The following is a 9,200-nucleotide window of genomic DNA, read 5'->3' on the forward strand; positions in this document are numbered from 1 at the left end:
TTTAATAAAATACTTTTAAGTGGTTCAATATTATAACTTAAAAAATAGTAGGAAATAAGTCCCCACTGCTTCAAAAGTAATACCAATAAGACAATCAAAGATGATTCAGTATAGGATTATTGGACTAAATTAAGGCAAAGACCCAAAGCAAAATCCAGTAGAGAAGACCAAAAATCTAAAGTAACAAAATCAGGGAGAAATCAAGATGAACTAGGACCCCAGAATGGTTTTGTTTTTTAATTTAGAATTGATATGAAAACATCATTATCCATTGTGGTTTTGTTTAGCAGTCATTTCTATGTGACGCGTACCTCTTGTTCTAACTTAAACAAATGACGATTGAAGTGTTGCTGTAATCTCTCATTAGCATAATTTATGCAGAACTGCTCAAAACTGTTCCTCTGCATATAAAATACACAACATGAACGGAGAACATTTCAAACAGGATAATTACCAGATAGAGAGAGAGAGAAGAGGAGAGGAAAGGAAAGTATAATCATACATTGAATGATTCAAAGCCATAGATATCTAGAATACTTATTGATCTGCCTGTGCGTCTTTTACCAACAGCAAGAGATTTGTTTATTTGTTCAACTATCCAATCAAACAAACAGGAATATATTGACTTCGCCAAAGCATCTCTTGCATCAATAGCCTACACCATAAAACATCTTACATTTAAGACAAGCTTAATACAATGTTGCCAATTTATGCAGGAACATTAATGCTGATTGACAAAAATTGGCATATACTCATTCAGAAATACAAAACACATTCATAATCAGAAGATGTTGCCTCACATGAAATTGATATTTTCAATAGTTACAAATAAAGGTTAATGTCAACACAGTACTTATATTACCTGAGAAAGTTTCAACTTTTGGACAATATTATCATTACCAACTTTCATTTTGCGAGTTGTTAATGTAAACTTGAGATCTTCAATGTCACAGCCAATCAACTTGGCAACGCTGAACAGCCCTTCAAAAAGCAGGAAACAAATTAATCTTCAAGTAAGATATTGATTAATTTATAACACAGGAAAGCAAACGAAATATTGATATGGTCGAAACCTATGCCCGTATGCATATTACAATTATACAAAATGAAAATTATTCGAGTTGAACTTCTGTCATATTCTTCCAAGTTTCCATCATAAGTGCACCAATAAAAATTAATAGAAAACATCCGCTGAACAGCCCTTCAAAAAGCAGGAAACAAATTAATCTTCAAGTAAGATATTGATTAATTTATAACACAGGAAAGCAAACGAAATATTGATATGGTCGAAACCTATGCCCGTATGCATATTACAATTATACAAAATGAAAATTATTCGAGTTGAACTTCTGTCATATTCTTCCAAGTTTCCATCATAAGTGCACCAATAAAAATTAAGAGAAAACCTCTTTACCCCCCTCCCTCCCTCGCCAAAAAAACAAAAGTTAACATGAAAGTTTTTTTAATCCAGGGACATTCACAGTGAAAAAATGCAGTAATGTAACTTGTAGATTTAGGTTAATTTTCTCCTGCTAATTTCAATGCTTTCACAGAAGAGAGGATCTTCCAAAAGTGTTCACATATTAAAAGATAGCCAAACAGATATGCTTTTATAATCTGAAATCTATCGCACAGAAAACATTCTATCTAGTAAATTCAATCTGTAGACATCTGGAAATTTCTTACCCTCATCTTCAACAGCTTGAACATGATTTTCATTATCAATCACTGTAAACGATACATTTCCTAACCATAATACCGCAGCAAGCATTGCAAATACACTCTCCTGGTCTTCTTTGCTAATATGGACAACATCCAGTGCTTCCTGGAAATCAGTAACAGCATAAGTAAGTACTCTGCATGTCAAGCAATAGTTTCAAATGCAATCCATCAGTCAAAGCAGAAGGAAAAAAAACTATATGGAAGCATATACTCCATAAACAGTGGAAATGCATACCACGACTATGCGAAATTCTTCTGCATCATTAACACCAACAATTGAGTAACAATTGCTCTGCCTAAGATATTTGTATTCTTCAGCACTTCTTAGATTTAGCTTCTCTGAGTCATAACATCAAATATCAGAAAATAAATAATAACACAGCACTTATTTGGTTACTTAGAAGACACAAACAAGTACAAAAAGCTTAAACTACCATAAAAAATTAAACACTACATAAAATATCCCCAGCAATAAAACACTAAAGGAGAACTACATGCTCATTGGGCTTACATAATGAATTTCCATAGGAAAAAAAGGGAAGAAGATAATTGCATGCATCAAACATCAAAACAACTTTATTCATCAAAGAAAATCAGGAAAAACAGGTATCACTTGAGAATCAATTCTAGATCAGCCTAGAGTCCTAGACATAGGTGAAAATGGATCTCAAAATACTGCCCAAACATGGATAATTACTGTGAGAATAAATGGTGACCAAGAAACTCAGAATAAAGAAATCATATAGTTTTCATGGTTATCCTCAAATAAAAAGCCTAGATAACAGAGAATGAACAACTATACATCATATGCAGCAAATATGTTCAAATATCAAATAAAATTAAGATAGAAAAGCCCAATTAGTCAATTACCCCTTAGAGATGGTGGCGCCCCAGCACATAGCTGATAAAATATATGATAGGACCTTTCACCTTCATTGCATTGGACAACTCTAGACTGTTCAAATATCAAATAAAATTAAGGTGTCTTGATGTAGTATGAACAGAAATTGAGACAGAAAACTAGCTCAGAAGAATGATTACCTTTTCCAGAAGAACTGTTTATGGTATGATCATGCCAAGAGCACCACAGATCAACAGTCAGCACATAGATGCAAACATTTTCAACTCTTTTGTTAAAAACTTATAATGGAAGTAAAGAAATGTAGCTTCAGTCACAATTAAGTAGTAGACTTACATGTTTGGATATTAGCACCACATATTTTTCCAGTTTCACTGAAGTGAATCTCAATGAGCTTCCCCTGTGACAAATTCGACCGAATTAAGAGATAATTTAGCATCAAATATGAGATCAAAAGTCTCAAGAACGACCAACTGAAAGAACTGCTATGATTAATGAGGAATCTTACAAAACGACTTGAGTTGTCATTTCTCAATGTTTTTCCATTACCAAAAGCTTCTAGTATTGGATTAGTCTTCAATATCTCATACTCTATTCCACTTCCACCACCAAGGGCAGCTAAGTACTGCATTGCTATCTTTGCTGTCTCAGTCTTCCCTGCTCCACTCTCGCCACTGAATATGTAGATGATGAGAATTATTATTGGTCCTAATTCAAATGTGTTAAGGGGCACAATATTTCAGAAATCCAAGTTCATGCAGAATGTAGAAGTATCTTCCTTCGGCCAATGTATCAAGACTTCAGCAATGAGAAGCTTATCCCTAACTAATACTTTTCTAGAGCAGTAAAAGCATGGAGTCACTGTGTGACCCTTTTAATCTTGTGTAAGACTTAAAACCAATATTCAAGCATTACTTGCACAAGTAACAAGAAGATTAAACTTAGATTGAACCAATAATGATAACTTCCTCATAAAAGGAGAATTCATAAAAAGAAGACTGACCTTATAATTATAGATTGATTTACTTCATCTGGAGAAGAAAAAAAAAGAGCCAGAGTAAGGATTTGCTCAAATAAAAGGTGTAAGTGGTCATAAATTCGAAAACTTCATGCATACATGTAAAAGATAAGAAAAGAAAAGGTTACCCCGTATCATTTCTCGGATGGCTGTGTCAGTAATGGCATACACATGAGGGCTTTCAATTCTTTTACGCTTGTAGGCTTCAATATAATCATTACCATACAGAGGAACTTTCTTGAAGGGATTTATGGCAACCAAAACAGGCCCTGCTTTTGTCTGAATTGTACAAGATATGCCCATAAAGCTGTTATGACTTATGATAAGGAAGCAAATTGATGAGGGGAAAAAATCAGCAATATAAAGACTTACATAGATCATATTCTGGTTGTATCTATATTGTAAGTTGTATAAGACTGAAGGTTCGTTTAAATAACTAAGTTGCATGAGGTCATCCACTCCATCAAGAATATCAGGGTTTGCTGATACTAAGCTTTCATCGTGTACCTTTAAAACCTATGATTAACAATGTTAAATATTGAAGTTAGTTAATCAGACCAAAAAAGAGCATTTCCCAGTTGTCTCACTGAGTCCAGCTAGATGGAACAAACATCACTGTGTACTGTCGTAATTCTAGATCATATCTTACTTTCCCATCAGGCAGTGAAACAACAGACTCAGTTCCAGAAGATCTTATTATCTTCACTAGCTCCCAATTCCCATTTGAAAGTTGAAGCCAACACTGAACCTTCTGAAATAACGAACTTCAGAAGTAAGGGAAAGAAATAGAAAATTCTGAACTATCCATGTCTTACTAATAATGAGAACAGAAAAACTCAATCTCTTGAACTCAATAATTACATCAGTTATCCAACTAAATAATTGCATCACAGTTATCATAAACTGATTTCAAAGCCTAGAAGCAGAGTGAAATTAAAATTTGAATCCAGGAGTACCTTCTTTGAAGCATAAGGAGTTGTATCACACCACCTGCTTTCTCTAGTGGATGTAGAATTTGAGGAGAGGGGCAAAGGAACAGATTCTGAGTCTTCATCCCCATTTGATGGCCTGTCTTCTTCTAACAACCTAACCTGTCCACTATAAGGCGAATCCTCATCGAAAACATCCATGTTGCTAGCACAGTTGTGAACTTCCTTAGAAACCTCCACTACTAGTGCACCATTTGCAGGACTACTTGATCGAACTGGATCACCGCTTCTCAATCTAACATCTCCATTCTTGCTTGAAAGACCACCGTTCAGATTATTGGCAACTTTGAAGTCGGGAGGCAATGACTTGATAGATTGGAAGGCAGGTGGGACACTGGATGTTCTAGACATCTTCCCTTTAAAGAGTTCATACACAACCAATAAAGGTTACCATAAGCAATTGCAATTGGCAAAAAGAGAGATATTATTTCAAAAAGAAAGGAGTTAACTTTTTAAACAAATGGACCTCTCAAACTTTAGGAGAAGGCCCCATAGAATGACTTAATCAGATAAGCATATAATGGAGGGGACCATAGCTTAAGATACAGACTCTACTGTCTAGTGCTCCAGGCTTAAAGTGTTCAATGACACGTAGAACCTCATTCCAAGCTGTAAAATTCAATAAAACACGATTCATGAACCTCACACAACAGGCACAACCCCACTTAGCCTAACCTAAGAGTAAGGACCCTTATTCCCTTAAGCATACACCATCTTTTGCGGTAATGGAACCTAAACATTCTCGATCTGTTCCGTCAAATTCATTCACCTTTGAAAAAATACCTTCACTATTCACGCTTTTTTTTTTCCTTTTTTTTCCCTCTTATGAAATTAAAAAGAAAAAAAAAAGAGAGAATGCTGCAACATTCGCAGAAACAGATCTTTAGTTCTACTTCAACATCCATCTCTAAGAAAGTAAACTCCACAAGCATTGAAAATTTCAAACAGAGAACTAGAACACACATAGCTATCATCTAAGTTGAAATTCCTCGAGTAGAATTCAAAAACTGAAAAAAATCAACATATCCCTACAAACATTAATCATCCGTTCCTGCTCATTATAGTCTAATCAAGCTGAAGAAGCTCAAAACGAAGAATCAAAAGCACATAATCACCGAATTATCTTGAGTTTTAGTTTTCCAAAGCAGATCCACTTACCTCAGAGAAGAGTAAGATGAAGCTACGATCGAAGTCCGAAGGCAAGTGAAGAAGCGCTCCGTGATGTTATCGAAGAAGGATTAAGCTAAGATCTTGCAGAACGTCGCCGAGGTTGAACAAGTCTTCTGGTTGAGCATTGAACGAGTCAGAACTCGGTAACTCAGTAAAGAAGAAGACGAAGAAGAATCTGAACTAAATGCGTTCAGAGGATGAAGAAGGGAATGTTTGGATGCTAAGGAAAATAGAAGGAAGCATCCAAATCCAAAATCAAAAGAGTTTATGTCTTTGTGAAGTGTGTGATTTGTGGTATGAAAGAAGCAGCTTTTTTTCTCTTTTTGCTTTTTTTCAATCTTCCATGCTTAAAGTAATAATAACTCAACGACGGAGATTAGTTCTAATTTTAAGTTTTTAACAATATTTTAGAATTTAAATCCAATATAATATAAAAAACATTATTTTATTATTCGTAAATATTTCTATATCTGCTGATAAATCTAAAACATTTAAAAAAATATTATGTAGCACTCTAAAATTAATTGAATATTTATTTCAGCAAATTAATTGTGACGAGACATTGTTAATGTTACTAGAACTAAGAAGTAGATTTTGATTTTAGTATGTTTTATTCTCTGACCATATTCTGTATATTTATTTTGTGTCTAATTTTGGACCATAAGCTGGCCTGAGGTCCTGACCATTTCAATTGTTGTCCGGTCACATAAATTTTTGAAATTTTAAATTTTAAATTTTTTTGCGTTCCGCGTTTTTCTTTGCCAACCGAATTTGAAAAGAAAATTCTGCCACACCGTTTTGTTGGAGCCAAGTGTTTGCTCTGTTGACGAAACTACCCCTCACCATGTTGCCACTTCTGGCAACTAATGCTGGTGATTTTGGGAATTTAAACATGGTTGTGACTTGACGGTGTTCCATTCACCATTCAGTGCGTACGTAATCAATTGGATGTTGGAAAATTAACAAATAATATCATTTTCTTAATTTAATTAATCAATATCAATAAATGGCGTCGTAGAGTTTCTTCTATGTCAAAATTGAACCAATAATTCGTTAGTTGTTGAGTCTCACATCATTAACATTTTTCCATAAGGTAGGGATACCCACTATGTTGCTTGCTGCCAAAACAACATACATGATACAACTGCGCTTTTGCTATCAAATATCAAATATATCCAAAATATATATCAATTAAGTAATAAGATTACTACTAATAGCTTGTACGATAAATCATGTAAAAATTTCTTCTTTTTCTTTTATTTTATACCATTTAGGAAAATGTGTATTTAAAAAATTTGCATATAGAAAGTAGTTTTGATTTTCAACAACCTAATTCATATTTCATGATAATGTGAGAGAAATTTAATTTAGTATCTATTTTTTATCTCTGTTTGTATATCATTTTAGAATAAAAATATAAAATAATAAGATAAAGATATGAAAAAAAATTATATTTCTATTTATTCATGCTATAACCCAAAAGATAAAGTTATGGTCTAAATAAATTAGTCTAATTCTACAAAATATTCTAAAAAGATTCAATAGATCTACATGAGTTAACTTATCCCCATTTCTTAAGTCGTTTTTAATCCGATTTGCATAGTAAGTAAGAACTTATCATGTTGTTACCGATATCCATACAACTGTGAAATGATTTTTCTAATAATAAGAAATTAACTACCCACTATTATAAATCACAGGACTTTAAGAAGTAATGGATAAGTTATCATCCTATTTCTATAAATATTTTATTTGATCTAAATATTTCTTTAATTTCTAATCAACTTAAAGCTGCGTAAAATTCTTTTAAACTTAAGCATCGAGTTCATTGCTATCGTTCTCTTAAAGACATTAGAATAACTTCACCCTTCTGATGAACAAGTCCAAACATTCACCTTCACTTAAAAAAGTCAGGACCTCACATTTAGACCCACACCTTATTGATTTTAAATAATCCCTTAAAATACTATCGTATTTTGCGGTATACTAAATATAAGACAGAAATTTTAAATATTATTATTAATCTTATCTTTTATCGTTCTAAAACAATATTCAAATGGAGTTTAATCCTCAAAATAAGTCAAACAATGCTAAAATTGTACATTGAACGTTACGTTACTGTGCGAGTGTAGTGTAGTTGAAATAGCTACGTATCTGTGTACATAACTCAAATGAATTTTTAATGCAAATTTGTTAGTAATAGTAATAAGTCAAACATGAAGGACTTATTCTCCGCAAGACATTATGACTCTCTAGTACAACGAAAAATCTACATTAACAACTAAATTAATCAAAAGTATACACTTGAAGGGTGATAATACAATAACAAAAGCAGAAAGTAGCATATAATGTAGCTTTCAAAATAGCTTTTTAAAGATTAACAAATGAATCAAGACCTTGCAACTTTTTTTTCAGTGTCAGAGAAGAATGAAAGAGAGTGAAGCTCAATTGGTACCTAATTGATTTGAACACACTTTGATTTTGAAATGCAATCCACTAATTCCACTTTCTTTGTGCTATCAATAAATATGACAATGTCTTTCATAAATAAAAACTGCTTGAACTTACCATCCTAATCCACAGACGAGAATCAATCAATCAACCAAAATCAAAATATCTACTTCAATTATTATTGATAAAAGTACTTAAATTTTGTTTAAGTCGACATTTTGATTCAATGAAACTTTTTTTTTCTCTTCATACAAATATATTATTTAGATGATTGTTCGAAGTTTTACAATCTAATTCCTTCATGAGGATTTTTTTTTCAAAATATAAAATTTTATTTCTATATAAAAAAATAGTATTTGATATTCCTATGTCAAAGAAATAAAAAATTAAAACATATCCTCAATTATTATGTTTCTTATGAAAAAAGCTCTTCTTTTTTTCGGTATTGAAATTATTTTGAAAAATTAAAATATATTCTCAAAAATATATACAATAAAACAAACGTATTCTAATTTATTATTGAAAATATTAAAAACAATTCCTAATTATTTGTAATACTAATAAACAAATTCTTTTTTAATACTTAACTATAATATTCTCGAAGACAATATTCCTTAGAATTTAACTCCTTGAAATATATTTCTTTAACCTTGGAACAGATTTCTAAAAGAAAAGCCTTATAACAGATGCTGTCAAAAACTGTAGGTGACTACTGAAGGGAAGGGACATGTGAGGGGAGACGTAAGAAAAAGGTGAATGTTGACATAAGGGTAAGAAAGATGAGGGTTGAGGGTAGCTTTGTTGTGACAGTAATATAATGTTTGAATGATTGGATTGGACTTAACAAATAGAAAAGGTATTGACTGTGTGACAACATATTTGTATAAATTTAAAAATCCAAGAAATTTATAATTGTCTCTGTTTTCAATATTTAAGATTTTTTATCATCGAATATTATGTTTTTTTTTTTTCAGTTTATATTTTAACATAA

The 9,200-nt window shown here is 32.1% G+C and overlaps 1 protein-coding gene across 4 annotated transcripts in view; it reads right to left on the reverse strand.

The window, feature by feature from the left end:
- The window catches only part of LOC107617134 (myosin-1), a 9,702-nt gene extending 3,585 nt beyond the window's left edge, over positions 1-6,117 (reverse strand). The window contains exons 1-15 of one of the 4 annotated variants that reach the window (XM_021110943.1): positions 5,747-6,117; positions 4,556-4,944; positions 4,249-4,347; positions 3,972-4,115; positions 3,728-3,878; positions 3,585-3,612; positions 3,090-3,255; positions 2,918-2,981; positions 2,764-2,777; positions 2,593-2,677; positions 1,958-2,061; positions 1,687-1,825; positions 863-981; positions 503-655; positions 312-401 (exon numbers count right to left, since the gene is read on the reverse strand). In XM_021110943.1, coding sequence (XP_020966602.1) covers positions 312-401; positions 503-655; positions 863-981; positions 1,687-1,825; positions 1,958-2,061; positions 2,593-2,677; positions 2,764-2,777; positions 2,918-2,981; positions 3,090-3,255; positions 3,585-3,612; positions 3,728-3,878; positions 3,972-4,115; positions 4,249-4,347; positions 4,556-4,939 — 1,740 coding nt within the window. In that variant the 5' untranslated portion in view covers positions 4,940-4,944; positions 5,747-6,117. Of the gene's footprint in view, positions 1-311; positions 402-502; positions 656-862; positions 982-1,686; positions 1,826-1,957; positions 2,062-2,592; positions 2,678-2,763; positions 2,778-2,917; positions 2,982-3,089; positions 3,256-3,584; positions 3,613-3,727; positions 3,879-3,971; positions 4,116-4,248; positions 4,351-4,555; positions 4,945-5,746 lie in introns of all 4 variants that reach the window. The other 3 variants (XM_021110941.1, XM_016318920.2, XM_021110942.1) reach the window with 3 other exon arrangements.

The sequence above is a fragment of the Arachis ipaensis genome, chromosome B09 (genome assembly GCF_000816755.2).
Source record: "Arachis ipaensis cultivar K30076 chromosome B09, Araip1.1, whole genome shotgun sequence".
Taxonomy (NCBI): domain Eukaryota; kingdom Viridiplantae; phylum Streptophyta; class Magnoliopsida; order Fabales; family Fabaceae; genus Arachis; species Arachis ipaensis.